This window comes from Caretta caretta, chromosome 6 (assembly GCF_965140235.1).
Source record: "Caretta caretta isolate rCarCar2 chromosome 6, rCarCar1.hap1, whole genome shotgun sequence".
In the NCBI taxonomy this organism is placed as follows: Eukaryota; Metazoa; Chordata; order Testudines; family Cheloniidae; genus Caretta; species Caretta caretta.
Window position 1 is genome coordinate 110269408 of NC_134211.1, and position 16206 is coordinate 110285613.

At 44.2% G+C, this 16206-nt stretch overlaps 1 protein-coding gene and 1 non-coding gene across 13 annotated transcripts in view; one reads left to right on the forward strand and one right to left on the reverse strand.

Annotated features, from left to right (window-relative positions):
- The window catches only part of MOK (MOK protein kinase), a 46787-nt gene extending 35661 nt beyond the window's left edge, over positions 1-11126 (reverse strand). For 2 of the 12 annotated variants that reach the window (XM_048855710.2, XM_048855706.2), the window contains exon 1: positions 7687-7789. In XM_048855710.2, the coding sequence (XP_048711667.1) occupies positions 7687-7738 (52 nt within the window). In that variant the 5' untranslated portion in view covers positions 7739-7789. Of the gene's footprint in view, positions 1-1047; positions 1102-1155; positions 2326-7399; positions 7605-7686; positions 7791-8577; positions 8663-10599; positions 10694-10994 lie in introns of those variants that run through there. The other 10 variants (XM_048855712.2, XM_048855713.2, XM_075129883.1 and 7 more) reach the window with 9 other exon arrangements.
- A 127-nt stretch (positions 11127-11253) lies between these two features.
- TRNAI-AAU (transfer RNA isoleucine (anticodon AAU)) lies at positions 11254-11327 on the forward strand. The gene has a single exon. It is a non-coding gene; the product is annotated as a tRNA-Ile (tRNA).
- Positions 11328-16206: the final 4879 nt, after the last annotated feature.

Below are 16206 nucleotides of genomic sequence, written 5' to 3' on the forward strand. Positions count from 1 at the left end.
GCTTTCTCTACATGTACTTGATTGGTCCTGCTCCAGTAATACTGACTGTTCCATCAGCTAGTCTTATCCATCCCCTCAAGTCCCCTCATTGCTTAGTGTCCCTCCAGATTCCGTCCTTGGTAATCTCATCTGCACCTATAGGTTCAACAACCATCTCCACCAGTGAGCTGAAGGTAAACCAATTCATGTCAGTTTCATGCTACTGTTACTGCTGGGGAAAGCTTATGAACAACAAAGGAAGCAGGCAGTGGAGTTATTCACAGAGAAGAATCCAAAAAGTAGAGACCAAGGGAGAGGTAAAGTAACAAAGACCTCTTTCCTCCCTCATACCCTCATGCCTGACAGCAATCAAGGAGGCTGTAGGAGACTTAGGGTCTGCAGCATTGCAGCTATGCTGCAGCAACACTGTAGTACAGACACATGCTACAGCAACAGGGTTTTTTCCAATCACTACAATGAATCCACCTTCTTGAGAGGCAGTAGCTAGGTCAACAGAAGAATTCTTCTGTCTACCAAATGGTGTCTATATGGCAGGGGTTCTCAAACTGTGGGGAAGTTATTATGGTTGGGGGGGGAGGAGTCACAAGCTATCAGCCTCCACCCCCAAACCCTGCTTCGCCTCCAGCATTTGTAAAAGTGTTATTAATATATAGGGGGGTCAAACTCATAGGCTTGCTGTGTGAAAGGGGTCACCAATACAAAAGTTTGAGAACCACTGCTACATTGGGACTTAGGTCGGCTTGACTACAGACAGGTCTACACTTCAAATGCTGCAGTGATACGGTTGCAGCAGTGCAGCTGCACCATGGTAGTGCTTCAGTGAAGATGCTACTATGCTGGAGGAAGAGCTTCTCCTGTCAGCATAGTTAATCCACCTCTGTAAGAGGTGGTAGCAGAAGCCCTCCTATCGACATAGTGCTGTCTACACTGGGGGTTAGGTTGGTATAATTGCGTTGCTTGGGGTGTGGAACTTTCACACCCGTGTGATGTAGTTAGATCGACCTAAGTTTTAGGTATGGACCAGGCCGTAGGGAAGTGGAGACATACCCCTTTCTCCTTGAAGCATCCAGGAGTCTTTGCAGGGGCAGGAGTGACTGAAAGCTCTTTCTACCGTCCAAAAGCTGGATGGTGGATCTTTATATTTCAGATACCTACCAGCAGTAATACATCTAGGCGTCATCTTCAGTTCTTCTTTTCTACTAGCCAACCTTCATATCCACTCTTGCAATTAATGCTTCTTCTCTTATTAATATTCAAAATCTGCCCTTTCCTCATTACCAAGGTTCTCTTTCACTTCTCATCTTTATTACTGTGACGTTCCCCTTTACAACCTTTCCTCTTCTCCAGTCTAACAGTGGCACTTTGGATAAAATCATCACTCTCTCCTATCACTCTTATCATTTGCTCTTTAAGTTCCGTCTAAGACTCTCCCTTTTCTTCCCTCATGCTGCTCTTATGTTTGAAACACTACTTCTCTAACTAGACCCTCTTTAAAGCCCAGTTCTTCCAGAAATCTATTCTTCCTTTTCATCACCAACACACTCCCTCTCTCTCTCTCCTGAACTATTGTCTTTCATTATTTTCTTGTCTGATTTAGATGGTAAGATCTTCAGTGCAAGGCACACGCAGGCCTGTTTATAAAATGCCAAGTACACTTTCTAATGCTATGTATTAATATAAACAGTCCTTGCTCATGGAGTACTTTACAAGTCAGGAACAGAATCTCAAAAACCAATATAGGAAGGCACCAAAACCCACCACAAAAACACCAAATCAGGAATAATATGCCTAGGTGTCAGAATCCTGCTTAGAAGCCTGATTGCTAATATTTTATAATCCTTAACAACCATTGATTTAGCATGTTCAAACCTCACTATTGTAAAGAACATTCCCCAACAATCTTTTTAAAATAAAACGATAAACTGTCACTACGGCGGAGATAATTGATAGCATAGTGGGTGACATTTTAAATGCATCCCCACACTGTCAGAGCCAGTTTCTTTGTGAAACATATAAGGCAGAGGTGGGCAAACTATGGCCCGCGGGCCACATCCGGCCCGGGGGACTGTCCTGCCCGGCCCTTGAGCTCCTGGCCGGGGAGCCAGCCCCCAGTCCCTCCCCCGCTGATCTGCGCCACTGCGCGGGCAGCGCGACTTGCGCCTGCCCACCTCCCAGCCTTTCCAAGAAGCCTGTTCTGCTGCTCTGAGCAGCGTGGTAAGGGGGCAGATGGAGGGGGAGGTTGGATAAGGGGCAGGAGGTCCCGGGGGGAAGTCAGGGGACAGAGGGCAGTTGGATGGGGCAGAGGCAGTCAGGAGACATGGAGCGGAGGGGGGGGGGGGGGGTTGGATAGGGGGTGGGATCCCAGTTGGTTGGGGGGTCCCGAGAAAGGCGGGGACAGGGAGCAGGGGGGGTTGGATAGGGGATGGGGTCCTGGGGGGGCAGTTAGGGACGGGGGTCCAGGGAGGGTTGGATGGGTCGGGGGTCCGGTCAGGGAGCGGGGGTGTGGATAGGGGTCAGGGCAGACAGGGAGCGGGGGGGGGCATTAGGGGTGGGGTCCTGGGAGGGGGCGGTCAGGGGACAAGGAGCAGGGGGGTTGGATGGGTCAGGGTTTCTGAGGGGGGGCAGTCAGGGGACGGGAAGTGGGAGGGGGCGGATAGGGGGCAGGGACCAGGCTGTTTGCGGAGGCACAGCCTTCCCTACCCGGCCCTGCATACCGTTTCACAACCCCGATGTGGCCCTCTGGCCAAAAAGTCTGGCCACCCCTGATATAAAGCATCTGCAGCAAAGTTTAGCAAATGGTCTACCTGTTCTTCAATGGTAACAATTGGCAATCTTGATAGTTCTATACTACACAGTCAATTACTAGTTCTTATATACAAATAGTTGATTTTATGGCATGATAAAAATCCAAACCAGGCTATCCTTAGAGATAGAATCTTCATTTTTTATTTCCAGTTTATCAGCAATATGTGATGAAGACTCAAAATACCTAGGCTAAAAAGCACATGTAATACATTAAAAAAAAAAACCCACCACCACCAAACAAAGCTTTCTGATTGATCCCATGACATCTTGTCTGGCTATAACGCACCACAGAATTTTTCTCACAGAAGAATAGGCCTGGAGCACTGGACCAGGATGGAGTAATTTAAATCACTTTTTGTCTATCACTGATTTAAATCAGGTGAGGATTTGGAAAAAAAAAAGTGTGCTAATTGCAACTTGGATGATACATTTTTAATCTAACTAAACTATAATTTAAAAAAGCCACTATGCTAGGGTATCATTCGAATTTTACAAAAAGGAGCTGTACGCAAAAACAAATATGAAAGACCCTGATCCTGGAAAACACTGAAGCAGATACAAAGCTTCACTCTTTTGAGGTTTGATCCTGCTCTCATTCAAAGCAATGAAAAATCTTCCATTGATGTGAATGATGCAGGATCAAGCCCCTGTAAAGTCTCATTTACATCAAAGGCACTACTCATGCACATGTGTAACTTTAAGCATGAGTGTTTGCAAAATCAGGCACTAAAATTGTATTTTGATTAAAAATTTTCTCTTAGTGGCTAAAAATTGTCACTTCACAACAAAAATGCTTCAGTGTTAATGAAAAGTTATCCTTTTCTTTTCAGTGCATTAACAAATACATTATGAAGTTTTTTACATCAAAAATTCAGGCCAAAATTTTCAATAATAAACCCATATGTAGGCATCAAAGAGTGGGATTTTCAAAAGCACCTAAGGCCTAGATCCACAAAAGGACTTTGGCACCTAACTGACACTTTTGGTACCTAAATGTTAGACTTAGGTGCCTTTGAGATCTTCAAAACCTTCATTCAGCTGCTGCCAAACTCTGAAAGCGCCTAAAATCTTTAGATGCCTAAATTTCTTATGTTGAAGTCCCACAGGTGCCTAGAAATCTGCCAATGAGCATGTGCACAGCTACCTCAGGTCCCTAATCCCAGTGTATCCTGACTATTTTAGTGAGTGTTGGTAGCCCTCTGGGAAGGGCACTGCCCAGGTTGTGAAAGACTCAGGCTCAGTTCCCTACTCTGTCTAATATGGAGAAGAAATTTGAATTTGTGTCACCCAATGCTCAGGAATGTGCCCTTATCATTGGGCCCTAGGGTATTCTGGGGCAGGTTTCTCTCAGTCTCTCCTAGCAAAGCTGTTCCACTGTGTATAAATACTTAAATATTTATTGGAGGAAGAGAAGTGGAACCTGAGTCGCTCACATCCCAGATGAGTGCCCTAACCCTGGGCTACATAGTCATTCTCTCTCTCTTAGGCCCAGTGAATATTTAAGTAATTATACACAGTTGAACAGCTTCAACAAGAAAGAGAGAGAGAGTTCCAGTCCTGATTTAGACACCTAAATCCCTTTTAGGGGCAGAGCTTATTCCAGCATTCATTCCAGAGCTTATTCTCCTCAGCATTTCCTACTGGCTAGTTTAGGTGACTCTCTGCTCAGCATGCTGGCTTTTGTGGATTCCATTCTTAAACACTTAACTCTCCCCATGCATTGTATAGAGAGCCTAGGAACCTAAATCAGGGCTGTGGATTCCACTGAATGGCAAGGGACCAAGAAAGTTAGATGCTGAGCATTGCAGCACCTAAGTCCCTTTGATGATAGTCCTAAACAATTTAGGAGCACAAATCCCATTGACTTCAAACTGAAAGCCTTGATGGAGGAGAATAGCCTGGTCAAAGCATTTCTTTACTTGTGAAAGTTCATAACGTTGGAAGGTGGTGTTGGTTGCAAACAGCAGGGCTATTTGGTTATCTGAGTTTATGGTGGTGTCAAAGGAACAATGTTAGAGGATGTACACTTGACTTTTCAGTACAGATGCGCATTTTATGTGTGAAGCTTTCAGTAGGAAAAAATCTCTATAAAGCCTGAAATTCTACTAATAATTAGGAAACAAGTATAAAACATCCACATTAGCAACTTAAGACTTTAAAATGGAAAGAAAGTAAAGAACTAAAAATGTTTTTTAAATGATTTTTTTACTTCAACCATTTAAATAAAAATTTGATTTAAATTTTTAAATAAACATCATTTTTATCCACAATGGTGTATACAGGTATATCTAGAACAGAAAGGGCCTAATCCCTAATTAGGAATTGATTTCAGTAGTATCCATAACAAACAAGTTTCAGAGGAACAGCCGTGTTAGTCTGTATTCGCAAAAAGAAAAGGAGTACTTGTGGCACCTTAGAGACTAACCAATTTATTTGAGCATGAGCTTTCGTGAGCTACAGCTCCCTTCATCAGATGTAGTGATGAAGATCTGATGAAGTGAGCTGTAGCTCACGAAAGCTCATGCTCAAATAAATTGGTTAGTCTCTAAGGTGCCACAAGTACTCCTTTTCTTTTTTCATAACAAACAAGGCACTTTTTAGACATAGAAGAAAGGATGTCCCTGTTTCAAGAAGAAAAGGAGTACTTGTGGCACCTTAGAAACTAACCAATTTATTTGAGCATAAGCTTTCGTGAGCTACAGCTCACTTCATCGATGAAGTGAGCTGTAGCTCACGAAAGCTTATGCTCAAAGAAATTGGTTAGTCTCTAAGGTGCCACAAGTACTCCTTTTCTTCTTGCGAATACAGACTAACACGGCTGTTACTCTGAAACCTGTTTCAAGAATTTCACAATTTCAGGATAGACAGAAAAGCAGACAGAAGTCAAGGAAGGAAAACAAAATGATTTCCTATACAAATCAACAAAATACACTATAGGTAGTGTGGGAGAAGTAGGTTTCTAAGAGCGAGAGGGTAGAAGTCTTGCAGATTCAGGGAGGTCTAACAATGCAGACGTGGCCATATGAAAGACACACAAATCTTCAGATGAGGGTGGGAACACTGGTGGGGTAGAGATGCCATAAAGTTCAACAAGCGAGGATAAGTAGTGAGGGGCTGATTTAAATACAGCCTTGAAGGGAGTGATCAACAGTTTAAATATAACTGTGGATGGAGAGCAAGTGTAGAAATTCAGAGAGGGGAGTAATGTGATCAAATTGACAGCAAGGAAGATTACTTTAGTGGCTGCAGTTTGAATTGGGAGATGATATAGAAGGATATTGCAGTAGTCAAGGTGGGATACAGTGAGGAACCCAACCAGAAATTTGGGTGTGGAGATGGAAAGGAAAGGATGGAGTATGGAAATGTTGAGGAGGAAGAAGCTGTAGGATTTGGATATGGCCTGGATGTGTGGGCCAAGAGAAAGGCATAAATTAAAAATAAAACCCATGTTCAGTGTAAGTAATAAAAAGAATGGTGGTGGTGATGCCAACAGTGATAAAAAAAAGGGGAAGAGGAGGTGTGTGAGGAAAGTTTAAGAGATTGTTTTGGGCCATGTTCAGTTTAAATTGAGAAGATAATGTATCTCTCTGATCAGAGGGGTAGCCGTGTTAGTCTGGATCTGTAAAAGCGGCAAAGAGTCCTGTGGCACCTTATAGACTAACAGACATATTGGAGCATAAGCTTTCGTGGGTGAATACCCACTTTGTCGGATGCATGTATCTCTCTGACATTTCCTTTGGGATATTAGATGGGATTGTTTAGAAAGAGACAGGTCAGTGGTAGAGAGAACGTTTTGAAAGTCATCAGCACACAGTTGATATTTGAAACCATGTAAGGAGAAGATATTGTCCAGGGTCAGCCTGTAAAGTGAGACAATCAAAAGGCCAAGGACAGAACCTGATGAAGGAATGACTGGATGGGTAGGAGGAAAACCAGAAGAGGGGGCAAAAAGTCAAGGAAAAGATGATCAACAGCATCAAAACCAACCGAGAGGTTGAGAGGGGTCTTTTGGTGCTACTTTACTAATATTAGTAATAAGAGGGCAGGTCCTTCCCCCTGCTACTTATCTCCCTCATATATCTTTGCAGAGTAGGATCTGGTCCGCCTCCCACCAACCCATAGTCCAACATGCATATTCCACCCAATAGCAGGGCCCATTTCTGTTCCAAATGGATCTGACACTGGAGCCTGGTCCTCCACATAGGATGCCCCACCCACACATAACAGAAATGGGGCACAAGCCCCTCATGCATCCCTTCCATAGCAAGACTTAGACACCCGCTCACCCTCCTCCTCACACTGTATCTCCATTCTCCCTGCCCCAGGAGGGTCTGCTCGCTGCAACAGGACCCACTGCCAACCTACGGCGATCCCGCTCCCACTTACACATCCTGCCTGCTGCACCCCGGAAGCGCCTCCCGCTCCGCGTTTCCTTCTCTCTCCACAGAGAAACTGTCCCTCCCGTTCCCCACAGAAGCACCCGCCCTGCCGGGACCCTCCCCACAGCGGGAGGCCCTCTCCCGCGCTCCCCCAGCCCATGGGGAGGCTCGCTCCCCTCACACCGCCACCGGGACCCGTCCCTCTCCGCCCCTACTGTTCATCCTGCGGCTCCTCAGCGGTGTGAGGACGGGGAGGGAAAGGCTGAGGCCTTCTCTGCAGCGCCCACCCCTCCCGACAGAACTGTCAGCGCGCCATGTTGTAGTCCCGTCACCCTGGCAACCGCTCAGGCTCAGGATTCCAGCCCAGGAGCACGGCCGAGTCAGCACCGCTTCCGCACAAAGCCGCGCACGCGCAACGCAGCTTCCTCCTCCCCCCCCCCCAGCACGCAACCACAGCACAGTCTCCTTCTTGGCGCGAGATTACGGTCTCTCCCGTCTTTACCCAGTTTCACAGTCGCGCAGGCGTAGTACAGCTTGTTTTTAGGCCGGGCCATTGACGACCCCGTTTGCGCAGGCGCAGCAACCTTCTCGCTTTCTCTCGTCTCCCCACCCGTCGTTGACAAAGGATGCACAGGGGCAAACCAGAACCTTGTACGCCTCACGGCTCCGCCTGCGCACGTGCAACAGAGACTTCTTTTGCTCCTCGGTCCGTGACATGGGCAAGCGCAGCAGGGATTTGTGTTTCAGGTTTCGAAGCTCTGAGGGCCAGGCAGGCGCCCCGCCCCTGAGAAGTCTCCGTATGGGCGGGGGAGAGGTTAGACTGGCAGTGGGGGGTTCTCTCAGGGCAAGGGGAAGGTCACGCTGCTCAGCGGCAGTGAATTACTTTTTGTCAAGGTCCAAATTTCATGGTCAAGGAATAGTCAAGGTGTGGACTCCAGAGGAACATTTTTTTCATATTACAATAACAACAATAATAAGCAAAGAACAAGATTTCACTGTCCTTTCAAAAGTGTCTGGTGTTCCAGATTTGGCCCATGGTCCACCAGTTGACTAGTCCTGGTCAAGTCCTTTGCTGAGGCCGACGCAGTCTAGGTGACCATGCAGTAATAGAGCCTGGGACCTCACCATCGTCTGGCTTGGTGTACTCTTACACGAGTGGAAACTCTTTGAGCTGCCTTTGTTGTGAACTGTGTTCCAACATGCCCGCATTGTCTGTAGGCTGATGTGTCTACAATAGGCTGTGATCCTGCACGATTCACCTGGGCCCCTGCATTCACACAAACTCCTATTATGTCTTTGGAGTGACTGCTGCAAGAGTGCTTGCCTCTCTCCCCACCAGAAGTTGGGCAAATAAAAGATACTACCTCACCCACCTTGTCTCTGTAACACTTACATTTGTAATTGCCTGAGTAGTCCCATTGCAGGAGCAGGACTGTAAATGCATCTTGTTATGTGTTTTTGTAAAGCACCATGCTTGCCTGTGGTAGTACAAATAAATATTTTTAATTTTAAATCATCAAAGCTATAGAAATAAACTATTATAAAAAACACCCCTCACCCCCACTGTAACTGTAAAACAGTTTGTGAAAAATGGGGCTTACTGGAAGAATTCCATTGAAATTACATATATTCGAACTTGCAGAATTATTTGGCCCTTTCATACATTTTCTTGTAGAAGGTAGTAGTGACTTAGGCTTGTATTTTTTTAACAGTAGTGTACTAGTGTATCACTATTGTGTTTTCACATCAGAATTTAAAAGTCTCATACAAATTTGAAATATGAAGTTTTAATAGTAAGTTTTAAAAGTTTTAAGGAAACAAGCATTGTGGATAGGGGGGAAGTGGTAGATGTGGTACAGTATATCGTGATTTTAGTAAGGTTTTGATACTGTCTCTCATGACCTCATAAACAAACTAGGGAAATACAACCTAGATGGTGCTAATATAAGGTGAGTGCATAACTGGTTGGAAAACTGTTCCCAGAGAGTAGTTATCAGTGGTTCACAGTCAAGCTGGAAGGGCATCTCAAATGGGATCCTGCAGGGATCAGTTCTGCATCCAGTTCTGTTCAATATCTTCATCAGTGATTTAGATAATGGCATAGAGAGTACACTTATATTTTTTAATGGGGAGTCCTCGTGGCACCTTAGAGACTAACAAGTTTATTTGGGCATAAGCTTTCATGGGTTATAACCCACTTCTTCAGATGCATTGAGTGAAAAATACAGTAGGCAGGTATAAATGTACAGCAAATGAAAAGATGGAAGTTGCCTTACCAAGTGAGGGGGTCAGTGCTAACAAGGCCAATTCAATCAGGGTGGATGTGGCCCATTCCCAACAGCTGATAAGAAGGGGTGAATATCAACAGAGGGAAAATTACTTTTTGTAGTGCTAATGAGGCCAGTTCAATTAGGGTCGACAGATTGGGGAAAGTCCAGAGAAGAGCAACAAAAATGATTAAAGGTGTAGAAAACATGACCTATGAGGAAAGATCAAAAGCATTGAGTTTGATTAGGCTGAAGAAGAGAAGACTGAGGGGGGACATGATAGTTTTCAAGTACATAAAAGGTTGTTAAAAGGAGGAGGGAGAAAAATGCTACTCCTTCACCTCTAAGAATTAAGGAGCAAGGGAGGTTTAGGTTGGACATTAGGAAAAACTAACTGTCAAGGTAGTTAAGCACTGGAATAAATTGCCTCAGGAGGTTGTGGAATCTCTGTCATTGGAGGTCTTTAAGAGCAGGTTAGACAAACACTTGTCAGGAATGGTCAGATACTTCGTTCTGCCTTGAGCACAGGGGACTGGACTAGAAGACCTCTCGGGGTCCCTCCCAGTCCTATGAATCTATGAATTGTTGCTACAGCCACATAAAATTTCTGCTTAATGAACAATTTTAGTAGCATATTAAGTGTATAATACTGTACAGATAGGTGCATATTTACTCCATAAATTAAATATAACAACAGTGATTAGACCTAATGTAAAAAGAAAAGGAGTACTTGTGGCACCTTAGAGAATAACCAATTTATTTGAGCATAAGCTTTCGTGAGCTACAGCTCACTTGCATCCGATGAAGTGAGCTGTAGCTCAGGAAAGCTTATGCTCAAATAAATTGGTTAGTCTCTAAGGTGCCACAAGTACTCCCTTTCTTTTTGCGAATACAGACTAACACGGCTGTTATTCTTAGACCTAATGTGAGTATTACCTTCTCTTTTCAGAGTCATATTTAGATAGGTATGTTAAGCCTACAGTTGATCCTTACAACTTGTCATTCACTGTGAAACAACTAGGGGTAAAAGTGGTGTGGCTACAATCCAGTTAGAAGTTCATCAGCTTTTGCAGAGAACCTATAACATTAGGCAGAACAACTAGTGGATTTCATGCATGTACGTTAAACAGAATTACTGGTTTACTAACTTGCACTCCCCCTGTTGGCGGTTCTTTTTCTTGTTTGATGGCTTACGTAGCAATCTCATCTGAAAACGGCAAGATTTGCTGCTGGACTGACCATCTATAAATAATACAAGTTTATTTTAATGTAAAATAAATACATCATTTACAATAAACCCAAACGTTATAGAACGAAAATAATACACGTGACTCCTATTTTACCAATGCAATATTTGTTTAAAAAGCAGTATGTAAAATATGTGGGAATTAAACATAAATAATATTAAAATAAATGGCAAAATAAATATTTTGATTTCATGAAATTAAAACTGGAGTCACTTTTAAAAAGCTATTGGGGGGGGGATATAAATTACTGGCTATGAATCCAGCCTGCAGTGAATGAGGCCGGTGGCTGTTTGTACCTTAGCGTCACTGCTCCTGCATATTCATGGCCCCCATTCTAAACCCTTTGAACGGGCTTGTTCAATCGCTGGCTCAAACATGCCCCTTGAACCTACAAGGGATGGATCCTGGGAACTCGCCGTCTGGGTGGAAACTGAATACTTGTCTTGGGAACAGGCAACGTTCAGAACGACGACAACAAAGGAAGGGTGGAGAAACGACAACAGTAGTTCCTCTGTTATTCTTATGAAGACCAGTGCAGTCATCTTAACAAGAAGTGGCCGGTTAGCTCAGTTGGTTAGAGCGTGGTGCTAATAACGCCAAGGTCGCGGGTTCGATCCCCGTACGGGCCACAGTGTAATATTTTTATTCTCAATTTTTTATATAACATCGACTTTCCATTCATATGTTTTAATATGAGCGCGTTAATTTGCGTTTTTATCCATCAAAATTAAAATGTTGCTATACAATAATGACTGAGATTATTTTACTTTCAATCAGCTACCAAAAGGGAGAGGTTTAAACTACCACTCCATCAAGCTTTTTTAAGATCTATAACCTGATAATGCAGTACCATAGTTTTTAGGGGGAACCTTTGCCTGAGAATTTTATGCACCCACAGTTACATTATCTGCTGTCAGAAATGTGGTCCCATTTCTGCAAGTGTATCCATTATGCCTGCATCTAGCTGCACACTCAGATTTGATTTTTAATGTTTTTGTGCATGTTTTGGTGCAATACAAAATAGTAGTTTTAAAAATATATATTCAGCAAAAGAGTAACAACACAGCACATTTAGGTGAGCTTAGAAGTAAACTGTAGATGTCAAATAGTCCCTCCGCAAATTTCAAATAGTGTCTTTTTATCTTTGCTTTAGAATGTTTAAAAATAGACAACTAGTCTCTCTTGATTCTCTTGAATAATTTTATGTTGCTGTGAAAACTGGTTATAGAAAATATTGTCATGCAGAGAAAACTACCCTACTTCAATTAAAAAAACTGAAGAAAACATTCCTAATGAAATGATTAAAAATCAGGGTAGACTCAGTGCTGCTCATTGTAAAATTATGCATGTACATAACCCCATACATTTGAGGGTAAGCACACATCTTTGCAGGATCAGAGCCAAAATGTTAAGACAGTGAGGTAATACTTTTGTGGGTAAAATTGACTTGGCATTTCCATTAAAACCCTTTAATCGGGGGATTATATCTTGTGTGTTTCAGAAAGCAAGCTGACATTTGGTTTGGATACAATTTACTTCACAAAAAAGGGCTTGAGATCTTCCCCCACCACTTATTTTTACTTTTAAAAGCACTGTAATAAGTTTCAGATGCTTTTTGTCTGTCCCATGGTGTATCAAATCTATCTATACAGACTTACTGACACCCTATGAATTGCATTGTATTGAATTCTACTTGTGGGGTGTTGCACTGAATTGAATTAAACTTTGTTGTGTTGAATCGCTCTGGACTACTGTCGAATGAGTATCAGAGGGGTAGCCGTGTTCGTCTGGATCTGTAAAAGTGGCAAAGAGTCCTGTGGCACCTTATAGACTAACAGACGTATTGGAGCATAAGCTTTTGTGGGTGAATACCCACTTTGTCGGATGCATGTAGTGGAAATTTCCAGAGGCAGGTATAAATATGCAAGCAAGAATCAGGCTAGGGATAACAAGGTTAGTTCAATCAGGGAGGATGAGGCCCTCTTCTAGCAGTTGAGGTGTGAACACCAAGGGAGGAGAAACTGCTTTTGTAGTTGGCTAGCCATTCGCAGTCTTTGTTTAATCCTGAGCGGATGGTGTCAAATTTGCAAATGAACTGAAGCTCAGCAAAAAGAAAAGGAGTATTTGTGGCACCTTAGAGACTAACCAATTTATTTGAGCATGAGCTTTCGTGAGCTACAGCTCACTTCATCGGATGCATACCGTGGAAACTGCAGCAGACTTTATATATACACAGAGAATATGAAACAATACCTCCTCCCACCCCACTGTCCTGCTGGTAATAGCTTATCTAAAGTGATCATCAGGTGGGCCATTTCCAGCACAAATCCAGGTTTTCTCACCCTCCACCCCCCCCCCCCCCCCCCCACAAATTCACTCTCCTGCTGGTGCTAGCCCATCCAAAGTGACAACTCTTTACATAATCAAGTCGGGCTATTTCCTGCACAAATCCAGGTTTTCTCACATCCCCCCCACCCCCATACACACACAAACTCACTCTCCTGCTAATAGCTCATCCAAACTGATCACTCTCCAAGTTTAAATCCAAGTTAAACCAGAACATCTGGGGGGGGGGGTAGGAAAAAACAAGAGGAAACAGGCTACAGGACAGGCCTAACAAAGAAAATAACAGAACGCCACTAGCGGTCACTTTCAGCCCCCAACTAAAACCCCTCCAACGCATTATTAAGGATCTACAACCTATCCTAAAGGATGACCCAACACTCTCACAAGTCTTGGGAGACAGGCCAGTCCTTGCCTACAGACAGCCCCGCAACCTGAAGCAAATACTCACCAACAACCACATACCACACAACAGAACCACTAACCCAGGAACTTATCCTTGCAACAAAGCCCGTTGCCAATTGTGCCCACATATCTATTCAGGGGACACCATCACAGGGCCTAATAACATCAGCCACACTATCAGAGGCTCGTTCACCTGCACATCCACCAATGTGATATATGCCATCATGTGCCAGCAATGCCCCTCTGCCATGTACATTGGTCAAACTGGACAGTCTCTACGTAAAAGAATAAATGGACACAAATCAGATGTCAAGAATTATAACATTCATAAACCAGTCGGAGAACACTTCAATCTCTCTGGTCACGCAATCACAGACATGAAGGTCGCTATCTTAAAACAAAAAAACTTCAAATCCAGACTCCAGCGAGAAACTGCTGAATTGGAATTCATTTGCAAATTGGATACTATTAATTTAGGCTTAAATAGAGACTGGGAGTGGCTAAGTCATTATGCAAGGTAGCCTGTTTCCTCTTGTTTTTTCCTCCCCCCCCCCCCCCGATGTTCTGGTTTAACTTGGATTTAAACTTGGAGAGTGATCAGTTTGGATGAGCTATTACCAGCAGGAGAGTGAGTTTGTGTGTGTATGGGGGTGGGGGGGATGTGAGAAAACCTGGATTTGTGCAGGAAATAGCCCGACTTGATTATGTAAAGAGTTGTCACTTTGGATGGGCTAGCACCAGCAGGAGAGTGAATTTGTGTGGGGGGGTGGAGGGTGAGAAAACCTGGATTTGTGCTGGAAATGGCCCACCTGATGATCACTTTAGATAAGCTATTACCAGCAGGACAGTGGGGTGGGAGGAGGTATTGCTTCATATTCTCTGTGTATATATAAAGTCTGCTGCAGTTTCCACGGTATGCATCCGATGAAGTGAGCTGTAGCTCACGAAAGCTCATGCTCAAATAAATTGGTTAGTCTCTAAGGTGCCACAAGTACTCCTTTTCTTTTTGCGAATACAGACTAACACGGCTGTTACTCTGAAACCTGAAGCTCAGCAGTTTCTCTTTGAAGTCTGGTCCTGAAGTCTTTTTGCTGCAGGGTGGCTACCTTTAAATCTGCTATTGTGGGTCCAGAGAGGTTGAAGTGTTCTCCTTCAGATTTTTGTATATTGCCATTCCTAATATCTGATTTGTGTCCATTTATCCTTTTACGTAGGGACTGTCCAGTTTGGCCGATGTACATAGCAGAGGGGCATTGTTGGCACATGATGGCGTATATTACATGAGTGGACGTGCAGGTGAATGAACCGGTGATGGTGTGGCTGATCTGGTTAGATCCTGTGATGGTGTCGCTGGTGTAGATATGTGGGCAGAGTTGGCATCCAGGTTTGTTGCATGGATTGGTTCCTGAGTTAGAGTTACTATGGTGCGGTGTGTAGTTGCTGGTGAGAATATGCTTCAGGTTGGTGGGTTGTCTGTGGGCAAAGACTGGCCTGCCTCCCAAAACCTGTGAAAGTGAGGGATCGTTGTCCAGGATGGGTTGTAGATCACTGATGATGCGGTGGACAGGTTTTAGATGAGGATTGTACGTGATGGCCAGTGGAGTTCTGTTGGTTTCTTTCTTGGGCTTGTCTTTCTTGGGCAATGCCATCCACAGCTTCAGAAACAACCCTGACATTATAATCAAAGAGGCTGATAAAGGAGGTGCTGTTGTCATCATGAACAGGTCTGACTACCAAAAGGAGGCTGCCAGACAACTCTCCAATATCAAATTCTACAGACCACTTTCCTCAGATCTCACTGAGGAATACACTACGAAACTGCACCATCTACTCAGGACACTCCCTACACTAACACAGGAACAAATCAACATACCCTTAAAGCCCCGACTGGGGTTGTTCTATCTACTACCCAAGATCCACAGACCCAGAAATCCTGGACCCCCCATCATCTCGGGCATTTGCACTCTCACTGAAGGACTGTCCGGATATGCGGACTCTCTACTCAGACCTTATGCCACCAGCACTGCCAGCTATCTCTGTGACACCACTAATTTCCTGAGAAAACTACGATACCCACACGAGGAAATAAGGAAACAGATCAACAAAGCTAGACATGTATCCAGAAGCCTCCTGCTGCAAGACAAGCCCAAGAAAGAAACCAACAGAACTCCACTGGCCATCACGTACAGTCCTCAGCTAAAACCTGTCCACCGCATCATCAGTGATCTACAACCCATCCTGGACAACGATCCCTCACTTTCACAGGTTTTGGGAGGCAGGCCAGTCCTCGCCCACAGACAACCCACCAACCTGAAGCATATTCTCACCAGCAACTACACACTGCACCATAGTAACTCTAACTCAGGAACCAATCCATGCAACAAACCTGGATGCCAACTCTGCCCACATATCTACACCAGCGACACCATCACAGGATCTAACCAGATCAGCCACACCATCACCGGTTCATTCACCTGCACGTCCACTCATGTAATATACGCCATCATGTGCCAACAATGCCCCTCTGCTATGTACATCGGCCAAACTGGACAGTCCCTACGTAAAAGGATAAATGGACACAAATCAGATATTAGGAATGGCAATATACAAAAATCTGAAGGAGAACACTTCAACCTCTCTGGACCCACAATAGCAGATTTAAAGGTAGCCACCCTGCAGCAGAAAGACTTCAGGACCAGACTTCAAAGAGAAACTGCTGAGCTTCAGTTCATTTGCAAATTTGACACCATCCGCTCAGGA